General features: G+C 42.9%; 1 protein-coding gene across 4 annotated transcripts in view; it reads left to right on the top strand.

The window, feature by feature from the left end:
* Positions 1-22,300, top strand: part of LCLAT1 (lysocardiolipin acyltransferase 1) — a 223,291-nt gene that overhangs the window by 68,948 nt on the left and 132,043 nt on the right. For all 4 annotated transcript variants that reach the window (XM_010384430.2, XM_030921701.1, XM_030921698.1 and 1 more), the window contains one exon: positions 22,067-22,235. In XM_010384430.2, coding sequence (XP_010382732.1) covers positions 22,071-22,235 — 165 coding nt within the window. In that variant the 5' untranslated portion in view covers positions 22,067-22,070. The remainder of the gene's footprint in view (positions 1-22,066; positions 22,236-22,300) is intronic.

The raw sequence follows: 22,300 nt of genomic DNA on the forward strand, positions 1-22,300 counted from the left end.
AGGTCTGCCAAGATAGTCAACATTTGGCTTTCTGCTTTCCAGCTTTTAAAATACTGTTCTTTATTTTGGTTATTCTTTGTAGGTGTGGGATTTTTAGTGTGTTTTTTGAGAGAGCAAAATTAGATATTTCATCTTAATGTGAAATCTCTTCAGACCTTTTTAGTTTTTAGTTTTTTGGAATTCTTATTTTATTTCATGACACATTTGTTTTTATCAAAATTAACAAATACATGTAAGCAAAAATATAAAAAATTAACCACTGTATGTCATGCGCATCCGTGTGAAGAGACCACCAAACAGGCTTTGCGTGAGCAATAAAACTTTTTAATCACCTGGGTGCAGGCGAGCTGAGTCCGAAAAGAGAGTCAGCGAAGGGAGATAAGGGTGGGGCCGTTTTATAGGATTTGAGTAGGTAAAGGAAAATGACAGTCAAAGGGGGGTTGTTCTCTGGCGGGCAGGAGTGAGAGTCACAAGGTGCTCAGTGGGGCAGCTTTTTGAGCCAGGAAAAGGACTTTCACAAGGTAATGTCATCACTTAAGGCAAGGACCGGCCATTTTTACTTTTGTGGTGGAATGTCATCAGTTAAGACGGGGCAGGGCATTTTCACTTCTTCTGTGATTCTTCAGTTACTTCAGACCATCGGGGCAGACCTGCAAGTCACAGGGGATGCAATGGCTTGGCTTGGGCTCAGAGGCCTGACATTCCTGCCTTCTTATATTAGTAAGAAAAATAAAACAAAATAGTGTTGAAGTGCTGGGGCAGTGAACATTTTTATGGGGTGATATGGAGAGAGAATGAACACTGTTTCTCAGGGCTGCTTCAAGCGGGATTAGGGGCGGCATGGGAACCTAGAGTGGGAGAGATTAAGCTGAAGGGAGATCTTGTGGTAAGGGGCTATATTGTGGGGTTGTTAGAAGGAGCATTTGTTGCATAGAATGATTGGTGATGGCCTGGATGTGGTTTTGTATGAATTGAAAAACTAAACGGAAGACACAAGGTCTGAATAAAAGGAGGAGAGAAAACAGATATTAAAGGACTAAGAATTGGGAGGACCTAGGACATCTAATTAGAGAGTGCTTAAGGAGGCTCAGCATAGCCCTTCCCTGCAAAGATTATTTATTTACTTTAAGAGGGAATTTAGAGTAGCGGTTTGGGATAGCACCGGGAGATATCAGCTGTGATGGCTTGGAGAAACAGTGTAAACTAGCAGTGTAAACACCAGTAGGGCATTTATGAGTATTTGAGAACAGTGAATAGGAGTATGACTAGACAGAAGATAGTAGGGGTTACAAGTTATTTGGGGTGCAGTCTAGTTGGTCTGGTGTCTGGAATGAGACTGGGACCTAATAAAAAGGAGTGTCCACACAGGAGCTCACATGGGCTGGAACCTGTAGCATTCCGAGGACAGGCCTGAATTTTGAGAAGGGAAAGTGGTAAAAGTATTGTCTAGTTCTTTTTAAGTTGGTGGCTGAGCTTGGTGAGGTGTGTTTTTAAAAGACCATTAGTCCGTTCTGCCTTTCCTGAAGATTGAGGACGGTAAAGGATATAAAGGTTTCACTGAATACCAAGAGCCTGAGAAACTGCTTGGGTGATTTGACTATTAAAGGCTGGTCTGATATCAGACTGTATAGTGGTGGGAAGGCCAAACTGAGGCATTAGGTCTGACAGAAGGGAAGAAATGACTGCGGTGGCCTTCTCAGACCCTGTGGGAAAGACCTCTACCCATCCAGTCAAAGTGTCTACCCAGAAGTCTACCCAGACTAAGAGATATTTTAGTTTTCTGACTCGGGGCATGTGTGTGAAGTCAATTTGCCAGTCCTGGGCAGGGGCAAACCCTCGAGCTTGATGTGTAGGAAAGGGAGGGGGCCTGAACAATCCCTGAGGGGTACTAGAATAACAGATGGAACACTGAGAAGTGATCTCCTTGAGGATAGATTTCCACGATGGAAAGGAAATGAGAGGTTCTAAGAGGCGGGCTAGCAGCTTGTAACCTACATGGAAGAGGTTATGAAATGACGACAGAATAGAATGGGCGTGTGAGGCTGGAAAGAGGTATTTTCCTTGGTCTGAAAACTATTTGCCTTGTGTGGGAAAAGATTGATAGGTGGAAGTTTCAGCAGGGGAGTAGGTGGGAGTGGCCAATGTGAAGGAGGAAAACTGCCTTGAGGGATAGAAGTTGGAATGCTAGCTGCTTTTTTAGCTAACTTATCAGCATAAGCATTGTCCTGAGCGATGAGATCTGATGCCTTTTGATGGCTGCTTTTTTAGCTACCTTATCAGCATAAGCGTTGTCTTGAACAATGGTTGGGGGAAGAAAATAGATTTTGGAAGCTATAAGAACTGTAGAGAGTTGAGCATAGTTTGTGATTTTTAGGGCCCCTGACAGTAATAAAGCAGTGGCAGCCGCTGCACCCAGGCATGAGGGCTAGGCTGAAACAGCAAGGTCAAGTTGTTTGAACAGAAAGGCTATAGGACGCGGTCCCGGCTCTTGTGTAAGAATTCTGTCCGCACTAACCATGCCTAGGAAGGAAAGGAGTTGTTGTTTTGTAGAAGGGATTGGAGTTTGGGAGATGAGCTGGACACGATCAGCAGGGAGAATGTGTTTTTATGATAATTATGTCGAGATAGGTAACAGATGAGGAAGAGATTTGGGCTTCACTGAAGTAATGGCGGCTGTCTGTGAGGACTTACAGCAGTACAGCCCAGGTAATTTGCTGAGCCTGATGGGTGTCAGGGTCAGTCCAAGTGAAAGCGAAGAGAGGCTGGGATGAAGGGTGTAAAGGAATAGTAAAGAAAGTATATTTGAGATCCAGAACAGAATAATGGGTTGTGGAAGGAGGTATTGAGGATAGGAGAGTATATGGGTTTGGCACCACGGGGTGGGCAGGCAAGACAATTTGGTTGATAAGGTGCAGATCTTGAACTAACCTGTAAGCCTTGTCTGGTTTTTGGACAGGTAAAATGGGGGGAATTGTAAGGGGAGTTTACAGGCTTTAAAAGGCCATGCTATAGCAGACGACTGATAACAGGCTTTAATCCTTTTAAAGCGTGCTGTGGGATGGGATGTTGGCATTGAGTGGGGTAAGGGTGATTAGGTTTTAATGAGATGGTAAGGGGTGCATGAGCAGTCACCAAGGAGGGAGTAGAGGTGTCCTATACTTGTGGGTTAAGGTGGGGGGATACGAGGGGAGGATATGAAGGAGCCTTTGAACTGGGGGAAAAGGCGGCAATGAAGTGTGGCTGTAGCCTAGGAATAGTCAGGGAAGCAGATAATTTAGTTAAAATGTCTTGGCCTAATAAGGGAACTGGACAGGTGGGGATAACTAAAAAGGAGTGCATAAAAGAATGTTGTCCAAGTTGGCACTAGAGTTGGGGAATTTTAAGAGGTTTAGAAGCCTGGCTGTCAGTACCCACAACAGTTATGGAGGCAAGGGAACCAGGCCTTTGAAAAGAAGGTAATGTGGAGTGGGTAGCCTCCGTATTGATTAAGAAGGGGATGGACTTACCCTCCACTGTAAGAGTTACCCAGAGCATCTGTGATGGTCCAGGAGGCTTCCGAGGAGATGGGGCAGTGTTGATCTTCAGCCGCTAAGCCGAGAAGGTCTGGAAAGGAGTCAGAGAGCCTTGGGCCAGAGCTCCAGGGGCTTTGGGAGTGGCTGCCAGGCGAGTTGGACAGTTCGATTTCCAGTGGGATTCCACACAGATGGGACACAGCTTAGGAGGAATCCCAGGCTGTGGGCATTCCTTAGCCCAGTGGCCAGATTTCCGGCACTTGTAGCGAGCTCCTGGGGAAGGAGTTTCTGGAGGAACCCCTGGCAGCTGCGGTTCAGGCATTTGGAGTTGTGGAGATGTGTGCTGGAGATGTGGCTGGGGTTTGTCTCACAGTGGAGGCAAGGAATTGCAACTTAGAAATAAGTTGCTACTTGGCTACCTCTACTCTATTATTGTACATCTTGAAGGTGAGGTTCATTAAGTCCTGTTGTGGGGTTTGAGGGCCAGAATTTAATTTTTGGAACTTTATTTAATGTTGGGAGCAGATTGGGTAATAAAATAAAATGCATATTAAGAATAAGATGGCCTTCTGACCTTTCAGGGTTGAGGGCTGAAAAGCATCTCAGGGTTGCTGCTAAACAGGCCATGAACTGGGGCTAAGTTTTTTATATTTGATGAAAAAGAGCCTAAACGCTAACTGATTTAGGAGGGGTGGGATAAAGAAAAAGGAGCATTAACCTTGACTGTACCTTTAGCTCTATCCGCTTTTTTAAGAGGAAATTTCTGGGCAGGTTGGGGAGGGCTAGTCGAGGAATGAATCTGTAAGCAAGACCAGGTGTGAGGACGGGAGGTGATGAAAGGATTGTAGGGTGGGGGAGCGGAGGCTGAGGAAAAATTGGGACCTAGCTGGGCCTGGTGAGGAGGGGAGAGGTCAGATGGGTCTGTAGAAAAGGAAGACTGGAAAGACTTAGCGACGCTTGGGTTTGGGACTGAGGGGACAGGCGGGAGGGAAAGAAGGAAGATTTGGGACCAGTCACATTGGGAACAGAGACTAGGGAGGGACCGATGTGTAAAAGAATGCCTGGGTGTCAGGCACCTCAGACCGTTTGCCCATTTTACTACAAGAATTATTTAGATCTTATAGGATGGAAAAATTGAAAGTGCCGTTTTCTGGCTATTTGGACCTACTGTTGAGTTTGTATTGGGTTCAAGAGGCATTGTAGAAGAAAACAAGGCATTTAGGTTTTAGGTCAGGTGTGTGTTGAAGAGGTTTTAAGTTCTTGAGAACACAGGCTAAGGGAGAAGAAGGAGGAATGGAGGGTGGAAGATTGCCCATAGTGAAGGAGGCAAGCCCAGAGAAAAGAAAGAGACAAGGAGAGAAGGAGTTGGGGATTCTTGCCCTCCAGAGAAGCGGGAAAGGGGTCAGGGCGTGAAAATAAGGGATTGGGGTTCAAAAAGAGGTTGGGGCGCAAAATAAGAGGTTGGGGTGCAAAAATAAGAGGTCAGGGTTCAAAAATAAGAGGTCGGGGTTCTTGCCTCTCCCCCAGAAAAGCAGAGAAGGGATAGAAACAGGGAGAGAAGGGGTCAGGGTGCTTGCCCCTCCCCCAGAAAAGCAGAGAAGGGGTAGAGACAGGGAGAGAAGGGGTCAGGGTGCTTGCCCCTCCCCCAGAAAAGTGGGACTTAGCACTTAGGGTGAAGGACCAAGGCAAGTGTCCCTGCAGCGTGGTCAGACACCTCTGAAACATGAGTAATCAGAGAGGCGTCCCTGCAATGATTAAACACCAAGGGAAGGCTGCCTTCCCCAGTCCATGACTGGTGCCGGAGTTTTGGGTCCACGGATAAAACGTGTCTCCTTTCAGAAAATGAAAGGAATTGAAATGAAGAGAAGGGAGAGATGGAAGGGTGGCGCCAAGATTGAAGGGAGAAAGAGGTTGTGGGATAGTGAGAGAAGTTGGAGAAGAGAGTTAAAAAGGGGCCGCTTACCCGATTTAAAATTGGTGAGATGTTCCCAGGGCTGGTGGGTCTGAGGACCCAAGGATCTTTCTCATGGAGCAAAGAGCAGAAGGACAGGGATTGATTGATCTCCCAAGGGAGGTCCCCTGATCCGAGTCACGGCACCAAAATGTCATGTGCGTCCGTGTGAAGAGACCACCAAACAGGCTTTGTGTGAGCAATAAAACTTTTTAATCACCTGGGTGCAGGCGAGCTGAGTCCGAAAAGAGAGTCAGCGAAGGGAGATAAGGGTGGGGCCGTTTTATAGGATTTGAGTAGGTAAAGGAAAATGACAGTCAAAGGGGGGTTGTTCTCTGGCGGGCTGGAGTGAGGGTCACAAGGTGCTCAGTGAGGGAGCTTTTTGAGCCAGGATGAGCCAGGAAAAGGAATTTCACAAGGTAATGTCATCGCTTAAGGAAAGGACCGGCCATTTTCACTTCTTTTGTGGTGGAATGTCATCAGTTAAGGCGGGGCAGGGCATTTTCACTTCTTTTGTGATTCTTCAGTTACTTCAGGCCATCTGGGCAGACATGCAAGTCACAGGGGATGCGATGGCTTGGCTTGGGCTCAGAGGCCTGACACTGTATAATGTATGTGTAAAAGGTTATCATATTCTAGATAATGCTTTGTAACTCCTCATTTTCCTTATGATGATATTGTTCTACTGGATATCTTCTCTTTGCCCTCTGGACACGCTCACCATTCTTTTCTTTTGTCTGCCTCAGGAGACCCCGGGGTGCACTTTTCCCTTATTTCCAGCTGGGTGAGGTCAAGGGGAAGGAAGTCCTTACAGGAGGTAAAAGGGTGGATGCAGATTAAGGAGAGGATATTTATCTCCAGATAGCCTCTTTGTGGCATAGTCTTGAGCTTACTATGCCCCTCTATTAAAATCAGACCTATTAATACACCTAGAAATACATGTACTGACATGCACAGATATACACAGATGTATACATTTTTTAAAAAATTGACTTGTTAAGGCAAAAATGGGAGCATGCCATCTATTATATTTTGCAGTTGGTTTTATTTACTGCACATCAAGGATACCCTATCATATCAGATGATGTGAATTTCCTTATTCTTTTGAATGCCTGCTTAGTACTTCAAAATAAATGTTAAAATAAATGTTCCCCCTTCTCTTATTGGTAGGCTTTATTATTGCCCACTGTTTATTATTACAAATTATACTTACATGAACAATATTGTACCCATTTCTTTGTGTATTCCTATAAATATTTCTGCATGATAGAGTTCTTGAAGTATAATTATTAATTAAACATGCACATTTTGTCTTGACAAGTACTGCCTTATTACTAACCTAAAGGGTGGTACTTAATTTACAATCTTAGTAGCAAGAGAGAAAAATACATTTGTATCTGTAACCCTGCGAATGTTAAATATTGTGAGTATTTTCAGTTTTTCTAATGAGATAGAAGGAAAATGGTACTTTATATTTTACTGATCACTAATGAACATATTTCACAAAAGATGTGTTAGGATTTTTCATTGGAAAATTTGTTGAATCTAAACTGAGTTTAGATTAATTATTAATGTGTAGTTATATATAAATATACAATTTTGCTATATTTAGCTATATGTATTTAAATACATAAATATCAATAAATTATATTTAAGTCAGCACAAGTTAATTTTTCATTTTCCTCTACTTTTGGAAAAAATGGGGAATTTCTAGGGTTCCCTGGTTACTAGAGTAAAATGTAAGAAGTGCAATTGTAGTATAATGCAGTTGGGTGGTTTTGTGTGTACTTTATTGACCCCTAGTCTCATGAATAAATGAGCTTGCATTTGCTTAAACAATATGCTTAATTTGTTATATGATTTTATTATTCATTATTTACTTTTTAGCCTTTAAACTCTCTGCATTTGAACTCTTTTCTCTGTGAAAGGAAAATATCTTGGTCCCCCCAAATCACTAAGCTAAAGGAAGAAGTCAGGCTGGGAACTCCCTAGAGCAAACCTGCTTCCCATTCTATTCATAGTCTCCCCTCTGCAAACTGAGATAAGTGCATATCTGATTGCCTCCTTTGGAGGGGCTAATCAGAAACTCAAAAGAATGCAACCATTTGTCCCTTATCTACCTATGACCTGGAAGCCCCCTCCCTGCTTGCAGTTGTCCCACCTTTCCAGATGGAACCAAATGTTCATCTTACCTATGTTGATTGATGTCTCATGTCTCTCTAAAATGTATAAAATCAAACTGTGGTCTGACCACCTTGGGCACATGCCATCAGGACCTCCTGAGGCTGTGTCACGGGTGCCTGTTCTCAACCTTGGTAAAATAAACTTTCTAAATTAACTGAGATCTGTCTCAAATTTTCGGGGCTCACACTGCATTTTCTGAGAATCTTCTCGGTTATAGGTTTCTTACCTCACTCAATATAAACAGTGTCAGGAACTCGTTAATGGAACTAAGTCTTTCATTCCTTTACCTGTAAATACTACTGATAAATCAACAGCTTGCTTTTGAGGCTTTTGTTTGGATGAGGTGAGAATGTAAAGTGCCAATTTTAGGACATACTTGACATTGTCAAGGGATATAACAAGGTCCTTTTGAACCTTCACATTTACAAATCTATGAAAGCATATCACTTCCCCAAAGAAGTGCATATGAAGTAAGTAGAAGAGAATCAAGGCTTTTTGAGATTAGGATACTAGACAGTTGGCCAGAGTCATTAATTACTACCTAAATGGTTTGTTTTTTGACATCAGCCTTGCAGTGTTCACAATTGAGCTTTGAGTTTCAGCACATTACTTCCATGTTTTGACCTTTGGATTATTCATGAATAGTTGAATCTCTAGGTGTTAGATATGTAAATGCCAAGAGCCCTCTGTAAAGTTCCTGATAAGTATTCGGTGGGCAAAAGATAGCGTATATTTAGAATTTCTGTGTTAGTAGAGGCCCCAGAGACGTTTTCCCCTAACCTCCTAACTTTATAAGTGAAGTGTCCAGGTTAAGTAATGTGGTTGTGATCCTCTGGCTGTTGAGTGTTGGAGCTGCATCACAGACCTCTGTGATACCAGCGTCTGTCAGTCCTGGGATTTTTGCCAACAAGTCCCATGCACTCTCTTTAGATCCAGAGAAAGCTCTTAATAAAATCAATCTGTATACTGATTGAATTCATGTTTATATACATTTCACTTTTGAAACGTTTATATACATTTCACTTTTAACATGTATCCTAAAACATGACTCATATGCCTTAGATATTTTTCCTCCACCCCTAGTGACCTGTCAAATGTGGTTTTCTTGGCTATCCTGGCCTGGCTATGTGTACTTTCTCCCTCAGGCCTATGTTCTTGCAACCCCCGCTTCCCCCGCCCCCATCGTGTACCCTGTACCTCAGTAATATGAGTTTTAAAAGTTTTCTGATTAAGCCGTGCTGTTTCAAATTTCTGTGACTCTGCAGGTTATTGCCTGGAGTATTCTCTCCCCTCCCACAACCACTTATCCTCCAAGAGTCTAAAGCCTTCTTTAATCCCTATTAGCAGAGTTCATCTTATCTACTTTGATCTACCCTTAACACTTGTTGCATATCTCCTATCCCTCTATTACAGCATGTATCATAGTAAATTGCAATAATTTATTTTCATACTTAGCTTCCCTATTAGACTCTGAGAGTAACGCTAGTTGCTAACACTTGACTTGTTATGTGAATAAAATAACTAGGGAGATTCTATGAAAATATTTCCTTCCTGAGCAAGGGACTATAGGTATCCATAATGGAGTCCATTAATCTTGTCAGGGAGTGTCCTCCCACATTGTCATGCTCTAGGAATAACATACACAACAGTAAGAAGTCTAGGTGGGCAGTATTTTGGTTCATGTGTTCTATTTTATCTTTTGTTTGGTGATTCAATGGTTTGAACCATAGGTGGTTAGACACCATGGGTAAGCAGCATAATCACATTATGAGCTAGGAAATTAGTGAGGTTATTAAGATTGTTAATTCACTGAAAGGAAAGTGGTCATCTGGGAAAACTTGTTAGGTTACACTTGAAGTAGGCATAGTTTTTCAGGATTATCTACAGTTCACTTCTCTATCTCTGTTATACCTATCTCTGTTATTTGTTAATAAAATGTTATATGCCCTTTTAAAACTGCAGTTAGTTTTCAAATGTCTTTTTAAAAAAGTTATCAGTATTATGCAAAGAATGCACAAAACATGATACTAAATTGCAGTGTTTTTAATTACTTTTCAATTATATCGCCTTTTTTATTTTAAAGGGTTTTTAAAAGATTAAATATTTAATTTGTCAGTTATTTAACCCAACTTTCTTCCATCAGAAGCTGGCAACTCCCATTCCTTGCACCTCCCCAAGTTTTGGTGTGATATACATTACATTAGGTATTGAGGGATGGTAATGATAGTCCTGTCTAGCTGGATTTCCTAGGCCGACTAAGAATTCCTAAGCCTAGCTGGGGAAGGTGACCTCTCACACCTTTAAACACAGGACTTGTAACTCAGCTCACACCTGACCAATCAGGTAGTAAAGAGAGCTCACTAAAATAACCATTAGGCTAAAAGCAGGAGGTAAAGAAATGGTCAATCATCTATCGCCTGAGAGCATAAGTGGAGGGACAGTGATCAGGATATAAACCCAGGCATTCGAACCGGCAGTGGCAACCCCCTTTGGGTCCCCTCCCGTTGTATGGGAGCTCTGTTTCCACTCTGTTAAATCTTGCAACTGCACACTCTTCTGGTCCATGTTTGTTAGGGCTCGAGCTGAGCTTTCACTCACCGTCCACCACTGCTGAACGCCACCATCACAGACCCGCTGCTGACTTTCACCGCTCCGGATCCGACACGGTGTCCACTGCACTTCTGATCCAGCAAGACGCCCATTGCCACTCCTGATGAGGCTAGAGGCTTGCCATTGTTTCTGCGTGCTAAGTGCATGTGTTCATCCTAATCAAGCTGAACACTAGTCGCTGGGTTCCACAGTTCTCTTCCATGACCCGTGGCTTCTAATAGAGCTATAACACTCACTGCATGGCCCAAGGTTCCATTCCTTGGAATCCGTGAGGCCAAGAACCCCAGATCAGAGAGCAAAAGGCTTGCTGCCGTCTTGGGAGTGGTCTGCCACCATCTTGGGAGCTCTAAGAACAAAGACCCACCAGTAACATCTGGTGGCCTGTACAGGGATTCTCCAAACCCTTGAGTAATATCGGACCACTTACACTTGCTATTCTGTCCTATCCTTCGTTAGAATTGGAGGAAAATACTGGGCACCTGTCAGCCATTTAAAAATGATTAGCATGGCTGCCAGACTTAAGACTCAGGTGTGAGGCTTTTGGAGAAAAGGCTAACAGCCCCCAACCCTTCTGGATTGGGAGCGTTGGTCTGCCTGGAACCAGCCTCCGCTTTTACAGTTTTCCTGGGGAAGCCGAGGGCCAATTAGAGGCAGAAAGCTGTCATCCCAAACTCCTGACATTGGCCAATCGAGATTATGGTGCAGCTAGAAGTCTTGACTCCACAGTCGCTGATGCATGCGCCCCTACCTCTCCTTCTGACCCATACCTCCTGGGTCCCGACCACCACTTTCTTGAAAGTGTAGCCCCGAAAATTCTCCTTACCTCTGAATCTACTTCCTCCGATCCCTGCCTCCTAGGTACTAATGGTTCAGGCTTTCATTTTCTCTCCCAAGTATTAGAGCAAGTTGTATTTCCAAAGGGATCTGAGGAAGCTCTCCACTGTGTCCTTAGGCATCTAGGCTATGAACCCAGAGAGTCTTGTCCCTGGTGTCCCTCCCAATTTAGGTATACAGCTGTTGACATGGGCAGTTATGTGGGACCCGTTCCCCACCACCCTTGCCAGGGCCCCAAATTTGTAAATGGCTGGGAAGATTGCTCTCCCATTGTTTTAAGATGCTCTCCTCTCCCAATTTCTACCCAGCTTACCGGCCTTTCCCCCTCCCCACCCTGCAATACAATCTCCAAGCCTCGACTCCTTGGCCAGGGCCTTAGAATGATAACCCAGTACTTTAACAACTGGAACTGGGTCTACGACAACGTAACAGATCAGGATGAAAGCGAATTGAGTAAATTAAAGGGAAGAGCATATTCCTATAGTAGCAAATGGGGGCAACAAGCGAATATCATTCTGCTGTGTTCCCAAAATCCATCTATCAAAAGAGAAGGGAGAAAGAGAGGGGAAAAAGAGAGAGGCAGAGAGACAAAGGGAGTCAGAGAGAGAGAGAGAGAGAGAAAGTCAAAAAGAGAGAAAGAGAAGTAGTAAAGAAAAAACAGTGTACCCTATTCCTTTAAAAGCCAGGGTAAATTTAAAACCTATAATTGATAATTGAAGGTCTTCTCCTTGACCCTATAAACACTCTAATACCCACCTTGTTGTCAGTGTTAACAAGGGCATAGCCAAAAGCAATGAGGCCACTGACAACCCATAGCCTTCCTATCAAAAATCCTTAATCCAGTAACCCACAGATGGCTCAAATGCATTCAATCTGTAGTGGCAACTTCTTTGCTAGCAGAGAAAGTAGAAGAATAACTTTTAGAGGAAATCTCATTGTGAGCATACCTCACCAGTTCAGAAATATCCTAAGTAAAAAAGGTAGCTTACTAACTCAAAAATATTAAAGTATGGGGCTATTCTGTTAGAAGAAGATGATTTAATATTAACCACTGAAAATTCCCTTAAACCAGCAGATTTCCTAACAGGGGATTTAAATCTTAATTACCATACAAAGTTCCAACCAGACCTAGGAGGAACTCCCTTCAGGACAGGACGATAGATGGTTCCTCCTGGGTAATTGAGGGAAAAAAAACAGAATAGGTATTCAGTAATTGATAGGGAAACTTGTAGAAGCAGAGTTAGAAAAATTGTCTAATAATTGGTCTGCTCAAATGTGTGAGCTGTTTGCACCAAGCCAAGCCTTAAAGTACTTACAGAACCAGGAAGGAACGATCTATACCAATTCTAAGTTAATTTAGACTAAACAAAGTCTTACTAATAGCAAAGGATAATTGAAATTCCAGACTTACAAGGTTTTCAACAAAAGTAAAGTTGCTAAAAGTTAACAGTGTAACGTATTATCCTAACTGCTAATCTTGTGGCCTTAGACGGTCTAGTCCCCAGGCATGAAGGAAGTTTGCTTTGGATAAAAATGGTTATCATAAAAAAAAAAAAAATTATCTCAATCCTGACTCAAAAGGTTATCTACACCCTCTAGGAACTATTGTTTATGGGAATGCACCTTGATGGGGCAACTGGTTTGTTATGAAGCACTCAGGAACCCATCCTAGCTCTAGAACTCAACCCTGAGCACAAAGGCAATGTTGGGCACGCTGGTAAAGGACCACTGGAATCCAGCAGCCCAGACCCCTTTCTTTGTTGGTCAAGAAAGGCGGGAAAACAGGTGCAGGACTGCTGCATCAGTAGCGTAACTAATCTGATAAGCAGAGGTCCATGGTAGTTACGCACCCTGGAAAGGAATAAGCATTAGGACCATAGAGGACGCCGTAGGACTAATGCTCATCGGAAAATGACTAGGGGTGCTGGCACCCCTATGTTCTTTTTCCAGATGGGAAACGTTTCCCCCAACGCAAAAACGCCCCTAAGATGTATTCTGGAGAACTGGGACCAATTTGACCCTCAGACGCTAAGAGAGAAATGACTTATATTCTTTCTTCTGCAGTACCTCCTGGCCATGATATCCTCTTCAAGTGGGAGAAACCTGGCCTCCTGAGGAAAGTATAAATTATAACACCATCTTACAGCTAGACCTCTTTTGTAGAAAAGAGGGCAAATGGAGTGAAGTGCCGTATGTGCAAACTTTCTTTTCATTAAGAGACAACTCACAATTATGTAAAAAGTGTAATTTATGCCGTACAGGAAGCCCTCAGAGTCTACTTCCCTACTCCGGTGTCCCCCTGGCTCCTTTCCCAACTAATAAGGATCTCCCTTCAACCCAAACTGTCTCCAAAGGAGATAGACAAAGGGGTAAACAATGAACCAGAGAGTGCCAGTATTCCCTGATTATGCCCCCTCCAAGCAGTGGGAGGAGGAGAATTCGGCCCAGCCAGCGTGCTGGTACCTTTTTCCCTCTCAGACTTGAAGCAAATTAAAATAGACCTAGGTAGATTCTCAGATAACCCTGATGGCTATATTGAGATTTTACAAGGATTAGGACAATCCTTTGATCCGACATGGAAAGATATAATGTTACTGCTAGATCAGACACTAACCCCAAATGAGAGAAGTGCCGCCATAACTGCAGCCCAAGACTTTGGCGATCTCTGGTATCTCAGTCAGGTCAATGATAGGATGACAACAGAGGAAAGAGAACAATTCCGCACAGGCCAGCAGGCAGTTCCCAGTGTAGACCCTCACTGGGACACAGAATCAGAACATGGAGGTTGGTGCCGCAGACATTTGCTAACTTGCGTGCCAGAAGGACTAAGGAATACTAGGAGGAAGCCTATAAATTATTCAGTGATGTCCACTATAACACAGGGAAAGGAAGAAAATCCTACTGCCTTTCTGGAGAGACTAAGGGAGGCATTGAGGAAGCATACCTCTCTGTCACCTGACTCTATTGAAGGCCAACTAATCTTAAAGGATAAGTTTATCACTCAGTCAGCTGCAGACATTAGAATAAAACTTCGTAAGTCCGCCTTAGACCCAGAGCAAAACTTGGAAACCCTATTGAACCTGGCAACCTCAGTTTTTTTTATAATAGTGATGAGGAAGAGCAGGCGGAATGGGACAAATGGAATAAAAAAAGGCCACTGCTTTAGTCATGGCCCTCAGGCAAGTGGACTTTGGAGGCTTTGGAAAAGGGAAAGGCTGGGCAAATCGAATGCCTAACAGGGCTTGCTCCCAGTGCGGTCTACAAGGACACTTTAAAAAAGATTGTCTGACTAGAAATAAGCCGCCCCCTCGTCCATGCCCCTTATGTCAGGGGAATCACTGGAAGGCCCACTGCCCCAGCAGATGAAGGTCCTCTGAGTCAGAAGCCATTAACCAGATGATCCAGCAGCAGGACTGAGGGTGCCTGGGGCAAGTGCCAGCCCATGCCGTCACCCTCACGGAGCCCCAGGTATGCTTGACCATTGAGGGCCAGGAGGTTAACTGTCTCCTGGACAGTGATGCAGCCTTCTCATTCTTACTCTTCTGTCCCGGACAGCTGTCCTCCAGACCTGTCACTATTTGAGGGGTCCTAGGACAGGCAGTCATTAGATACTTCTCCCAGCCGCTAAGTTGGGACTGGGTAACTTTACTCTTTTCACACGCCTTTCTAATTATGCCTGAAAGCCCCACTCCTTTGTTAGGGAGATACATCCTAGCAAAAGTAGGAGCCATTATACACCTGAACATAGGAGAAGGAACACCTGTTTGTTGTCCCCTACTTGAGGAAGGAATTAATCCTGAAGTCTGGGCAACAGAAGGACAATATGGACGAGTGAAGAATGCCCGTCCCATTCAAGTTAAACTAAAGGATTCTGCCTCCTTTGCTTACCAGAGGCAGTACCCTCTTAGACCTGAGGTCCAACAAGGACTCCAGAAGATTGTTAAGGACCTAAAAGCCCAAGGTCATGCAATAGCCCCTGCAATACTCCAATTTTAGGAGTATAGAAACCCAACGGACAGTGGAGGTTAGTGCAAGACCTCAGGATTATCAATGAGGCTGTTGTCCCTCTATACCAGCTGTACCTAACCGTCATACTCTGCTTTCCCAAATACCAGAGGAAGCAGAGTGGTTTACAGTCCTGGACCTTAAGGATGCCTTTTTCTGCATCCCTGTACATTCTGACTCTCAATTCTTGTTTGCCTTTGAAGATCCTTGAAACCCAATGTCTCAACTCACCTGGACTGTTACCCCAAGGGTTCAGGGATAGCTCCCATCGATTTGGACAGGCATTAGCCCAAGGCTTGAGCCAGTTCTCATACTTGGACACTCTTGTCCTTTGGTATGTGGATGATTTACTTTTAGCCACCCGTTCAGAAACCTTGTGCCATCAGGCCACCCAAACGTTCTTAAAGTTCCTTGCCACCTGTGGCTACAAGGTATCCAAACCAAAGGCTCAGCTCTGCTCACAGCAGGTTAAATACGTAGGGCTAAAGTTATCTGAAGGCACCTGGGCCCTCAGTGAGGAACACATCCAGCCTATACTGGCTTATGCTCATCCCCAAACCCTACTAACTGTTGGATGTGCCTCCCCCTGCACTTCAGGCCATACATTTCAATTCCTGTATCTTTAACCTCCTGTTAAGTTTGTGTCTTCTGGAATCGATGCTGTAAAACTACAAATAGTTCTTTAAATGGAGCCCCAGATGCAGTCCATGACTAAGATCTACCTCGGATCCCTGGACTGGCCTGCTAGCCCATGCTCTGATGTTGATGACATCAAAGGCACCCCTCCTGAGGAAATCTCAACTGCATGCCCCCTTCTATGCCCCAGTTCAGCAGGAAGCAGTTAGAGTGGTTGTCAGCCAACCTCCCCAACACACTTGGGTTTTCCTTTTGAGATGGGGGAACTGAGAGACAGGACTAGCTGGATTTCCTAGGCTGACTGAGAATCCCTAAGCCTTGCTGGGGAAAGTGACTGCATCCACCTTTAAACACGGGGCTTGTAACTCAGCTCACACCTGACCAATCAGGTAGTAAAGAGAGCTCACTAAAATAACCATTAGGCTAAAAGCAGGAGGTAAAGAAATAGTCATCTATCGCCTGAGAGCACAGGGGGAGGGACAATGATCAGGATGTAAACCTAGGCATTCGAACTGGCAGTGGCAATCCCCTTTGGGTCCCCTCCCGTTGTATGGGAGCTTTTTTTCACTCTATTAAATCTTGCAACTGCACACTCTTCTGGTCCATGTTTGTTAGGGCTCGAGCTGAACTTTCGCTTGCCGTCCACCACTGCTGAACGCTGCTGTTGCAGACCCACCATTGACTTTCACCCCTCTGGATCCGGCACGGTGTCCGCTGTGCTTCTGATCCAGCAAGGCGCCCATTGCCACTCCCGATCAGGCTAGAGGCTCGCCATTGTTTCTGCGTGGTTAAGTGTGTGTGTTTGTCCTAACTGAACTGAACACTAGTCGCTGGGTTCCATGGTTCTCCTCCATGACCCACGGCTTCTAATGGAGCTATAACACTCACCGCATGGCCCAAGGTTCCATTCCTTGGAATCCGTGAGGCCAAGAACCCCCCAGGTCAGAGAGCAGTAGGCTTGCTGCCATCTTGGGAGCGGCCCACCACCATCTTGGGAGCTCTAAGAACAAAGACCTGCCAGTAACAGTAAGATAAGAAAGACATAAGGCTTTCTCACTAAGTTTCTATAAATTCTAAAATTCAGAATAATTTTTGTATGAGGTATTAAAAATTTGGTTTATAACTGTAAATCTTTATTTTATAGCCTATTTAAAAACAGGTATATATTTAACTACAGATATAATATATTCTTGAAAAGGAAGCATAGTGTAACATTTTAGCCCGAGTGTGGACGCTGACACCAAGTTACCTGGCTTCAAGTTCCAGTTTTGTTATTTACTAGCTGTGTAGCCTTAAGTAAGTTACTTAACCCCTTGCTGCCTCAATAGCTTTATATGTAAAATTAAGGTAATGAAAATACCTACATTATGAGATTGCTGTGACTGGTGAACACGTCGGCATGTAAAATATATGAAACAGTGCCTGGAATATTTTAAAAGCTAGATACATTTTAGGTGTTACTGTAATTGAAATAATCCAGAAAATTAGAATTCCCCATATTATAAGAGAACAGTAAATATTGTCAGATTTTATATCACATAGCATAATTTTTTAAAAATTTATTAAAAAATCTACAAACAGTAAAGTTCCCTTTTTAAAAAATATACTTTCTATGGATTTTCACAAATGTGTATAGTCTTGTGACTGTCACAGGTGTGTGAACTGGAACAAATCCATCTTAAATAGGAGCTGGGTAAAATGAGGCTGAAACCTACTGGGCTGCATTTTCAGATGGTTAAGGCATTCTAAGTCACAGGATGAGATAGGAGGTCACCACAAAATACAGGTCATAAAGACCTTGCTGATAAAACAGGTTGCAGTTAAGGAACTGGCCAAAACCCACCAAAACCAAGACGGCGACAAGAGTGACCTTTGATGATCCTCACTGCTACACTCCCATCAGCACCATGACAGTTTACAAATGCCAGGGCAACGTCAAGAAGTTACCCTATAAGGTCTAAAAAGGGGAGGCATGAATAATCCATACCTTGTTTAGCATATCATCAAGAAATAACCATAAAAATGGGCAACCAGCAGCCCTCAGGGCTGCATTGTCTGTGGAGTAGCCGTTCTTTTATTCCTTTACTTTTGTAATAAACTTGGTTTTAGTTTGCATCATGGACTCACCCTGAATTCTTTCTTGTGTGAGATGCAAGAACCCTTTCTTGGGGTCTGGATCAGGATAGCTTTCCTGTAACATAACCTAACCAGGAAATAGAATAGTTTCCAGTTTCCTCAACCCCCTAAACTTCTTCTTTTTTTATTTTTATTTATTTTTTTTTTTTGAGAAGGAGTCTCACTCTGTTGCCAGGCTGGAGTGCAGTGGCGCCATCTCAGCTCACTGCAACCTCCGACTCCGGGTTCAAGCGATTCTCCTACCTCACCCTCCCAAATAGCTAGGATTACAGGCACATGCCACCATGCCTAGCTAATTTTTGTATTTTTTGTAGAGACGGGGTTTCATCATGTTGACCGGGATGGTCTCGATCTCCTGACCTTGTGATCTGCTCCCCTCGGCCTCCCAAAGTGCTGGGATTACAGGCATGAGCCACCTCGTGCCCGACCAACCCCTAAACTTATATTGTGTTGTTTCTTTGTAGTCAAACCATCTCCCTACTTCTAATCTTTGCCAACCACTGATCGGTTTCCCTATCCTTTGGTTTTGCCTTATCTGGAATGTCATATAAATGAAATAATCCAGTAAAAGATTTTAAAACCATATCTTTTGATCAGCATAATGCATTTGAGATTAACTCATTTGTTGCATGGATCAATAGTTTGTCTTTATTCTGAGTAGTATGTCATTGCGTGGATGTACTACGGTTTTGTTTATCCATTCTCCCTGACTGACAATTAGGTGGTTTCCAGTTTTTGGTAATTATTAATAATGCTGCTGTAAATAATTATATATAGGTTTTTGTGTGAACATACATTTTCATTTGTCTTAGATATTCAGTAGAATTTCTGGGTTTTATTGTAGTGTATATTTAGCATTTTAAGAAACTGCCCAACTTTTCTAAAGTGGCCATCCCATTTTGCATTCCCACCAGCAGTGTTTGCAAGTTCTGGTTGCTGCATATCCTTGTCAGCTCCTGGTATTGTCAGTAGTTTTATTGTTTTTAAAAAAATTTTTTTTAGCTATTCCAAATAAGTATATAGCTAGCATAATTTGGAACCAAGTTTGTCCATCAAACTCTTGAGACTTGGAAGAAGATACAGAATAGGGCTAGATTAAATGCAGAGCCACATAGGAGCTCATAAGGAAGAGATGGAGGGACCATTAGATTTGTGAGAGCTTTGCAATTTCTGTCATATTCACTGTTATAATCTCCAGATGACTAACATAGTGTCTGGCACACAGTAATTGGGATATCTTTGTATGTTTATTGAATCATTGAAAATCAACAAATGATTGAAAGGGAAGGAATAGAAGTAGGATGGAAATAATTTTAGATTAGATTTGGTCTGAGTAATCCCAGTATATTCATGTGACACACACCTTTCTACCCGTTTAAGTCTATGTTTAGAGACATATTTCAGGGCTAATTTCTGGCTCCTTAATAGGAGAAAGAGAGCATGATATAGCAGAAGCAGCAGTGAGCAGAAAAGATTTGATGCTACTAATTTGTTGTGTGGATTTAGGAAAGTCTTCTTAACTCTCCTAAGCCTCAGCTTCATCACTGCATAATGAAAATATTTTATTATATGATAGCCAAGTTACTTTATATTTTTTTTCTGTTAATCACATCAAATCAGAAATTGGTGAGGAAGAAGCATGCCAGAGCCTTGATGGGGGAAGCATTATATATGGATACACCGTGAAGTGTAGCTCTGCAGGGAGTTGAGGGGTGAGTGTCTAAACATAGAGCTAGCTAATCACTAATTGGCAGAAGAAAAAAAAACATTAGATAAAGGTAGTTACAGGGGTTTCAAATAGAGCAGCAGCATTGCAGGACTGGGGGGCGGGGTGGGTGTATAAAAGGAAGTAGGCATTGAGAATACCAAATTTAGATGTTTATAGGGGTGTTTTTTTTTTTTTCTTTTTTCTGGGGAGAAGCTAGCTATAGTGTCATTAATGCAAAGAGGAGGACCTGAGCCTCAGAGAAAGCAAAGTTGAGGATAGGTGGTAACAGACCACTCCAGGCCCCATGTGTGAGCTCTGGGAATTGTTCAGCCTGCTGCTTTCCAGTAGTCTTTTTCTCTACCATTGTTACTCCATTACCCCACCTCTTAAAAGTTTAGATCTAGAGTTTAGCAAAAAGCCAGCTCTTAGTTGATATTTATTCAGTTTGTACTTTGAAGGATTTTGTACACGGTACTGTCAAGTATCAGTAGAAATTTAAAAATAGTAGTCCGTCAGGCGCAGTGGCTCACGCCTGTAATCCCAGCATTTTGGGAGGCTGAGGCGACCAGATCATGAGGTCAAGAGATCCAGACCACCCTGGCCAACAGGGTGAAACCCTGTCCCTACTAAAAATACAAAAATTAGATGAGCATGGTGGTGCGCGCCTGTAATCCTGGCTGCTCCAGAGGCTGAGGCAGGAGAACCTCTTGAACCCGGGAGGCAGAGCTTGCAGTGAGCCGAGATCGCGCCACTGCACTGCAGCTTGGCGACAGAGTGAAACGCCGCCTTAAAACAAACAAACAAACAAAATTTAGTAGTCAGTCTTGGTTGTGTGTTTTAAGGGATTTGACCTGTTTTGTTGTTTGTCTGATATTTTTAAAAAGCACCATGACATTTGAAAATGTATTCTGTTTCCAAAATATTCAGAGGTCTTGATCTCTGAGATACCTTTTTGCTACATAGATTTTAAGGCCGTTTTTTTTTTCATCATTTCAGTGTTTCTAACAATTTTATTCTGAGGCAAAACACAGTTTTTCTCTAACATAGTTTAAGTTGTAAAATCAAATGTTTATTCATATTAGACTATGTTTCCAACAAGCATTTATTTTAAAACATCAGTATGATGTTCTGGTTATGAGGACCCCCTACGGTAATCCTTTGGAAATAGCCAGTGAAGAGTCTAAGTTCTACTTAACCCTTCAACTCATAAAAAGCCAATTAAAAACCAAGTACCCAAGATGTTATTTTCAGATTCTAATATAAAGAATTAATATTTCTGGATTTTAAAACATTTCAGTGTACTCTGCTAACTTGCCATTGTTTTTAGGTGTATAGTAGTCCCCTCCTTAGCCACAGTTTTGCTTTCCGCAGTTTGAGTTACCCAAAGTCAACTGTGGTTTGAATGTTTTATGGAAAATTCCAGAAATAAACAACTGATGGATTTTAAATTTGTGTACCATTCTGAGTAGCGGGATGAAATCTGATGCCATGCCTCTCTGTCGCATTCAGGATGTGAATTATCCCTTTGTCCAGTGCGTTGATGCAATATATGCTATCCTGCCTGCCTGTTAGTCCCTTAATAGCTGTTTCTGTGATCAGATTGACTGTCGAGGTATAGCAGTGCTTGTGTTCAGGGAGCCTTTATTTTACTTAATAATACTTTATTAATAATAGTTATTATTAATCTCTCACCACGCCTAATTGGTAAGTTAAACTTCATCATGGTATGTATGTAATGTATATGAAGGGTTTAATACAGTCTGTGATTCAGGCATCCACTGGGGGTCTTGGAATGGATCCACAGTGGGGACTGTTATACTCAACTTGGGAAACTTGTCTGTAGTTTTTAGTCAATTGCTTCTAGTTCTGGATAGGAAAACACTCTGGAATATTTTATGAGTTTGTGTTAGATAACACCTTAGAAAGGAAAATACATGGTTTTATGATTTAAAAAAAGGCTTCTTAAACTAGATAACTCTTTTTGGAGGTCGGATATTTGCTCTGTTGAGAGTATCACTTTCTTTTTTTTGAAACAGTCTCACTGTGTCATCCCAGCTGGAGTGCAGTGGTGCGATCTCGGCTCACTGTAACATCTACCTCAGCCTCTCATGTAGGTGGGATTACAGGCACAGTACCACACCTGGCTAATTTTTGTATTTTTTGTGGAGATGTATTTTAGTGTTTCACCATGTTGGCCAGGCTGGTCTCGAACTCCTGGCCTCAAGTGATCCGCCCCCCCAGCCTCCTAAAGTGCTGGGATTACAGGCGTAAGTCATCACACCTGACCAGAGAATATCAATTTCTAATGTACTGGCAACTTGTTAGACCAGTAGAGCATATAGGAGGGTCACCTCTTATATTGTTTATTAGAGCCTTTCTGTAGCCCTAAAATTAGTGATCATTTTATGCTCCATCATCCTGAAATTGAATTCGAGCCGTTAAATGTATAGTAACAAAATATATCCTTTTTTTTTTTTTTGTATCTTTCAGAATCATGGCGTCATGGAAAGGGATTTACTTTATACTGACTCTGTTTTGGGGAAGCTTTTTTGGAAGCATTTTCATGCTGGGTCCCTTTTTACCTTTGATGTTTGTAAACCCGTCTTGGTATCGCTGGATCAACAACCGCCTTGTGGCAACATGGCTCACCCTACCTGCGGTAAGTTACACACCAGAGGAGACTATCTGCTTGTACTAGAGAGCCCCCTACCCCTGAGAGATACC

This window comes from Rhinopithecus roxellana, chromosome 17, assembly GCF_007565055.1.
Source record: "Rhinopithecus roxellana isolate Shanxi Qingling chromosome 17, ASM756505v1, whole genome shotgun sequence".
NCBI lineage: Eukaryota > Metazoa > Chordata > Mammalia > Primates > Cercopithecidae > Rhinopithecus > Rhinopithecus roxellana.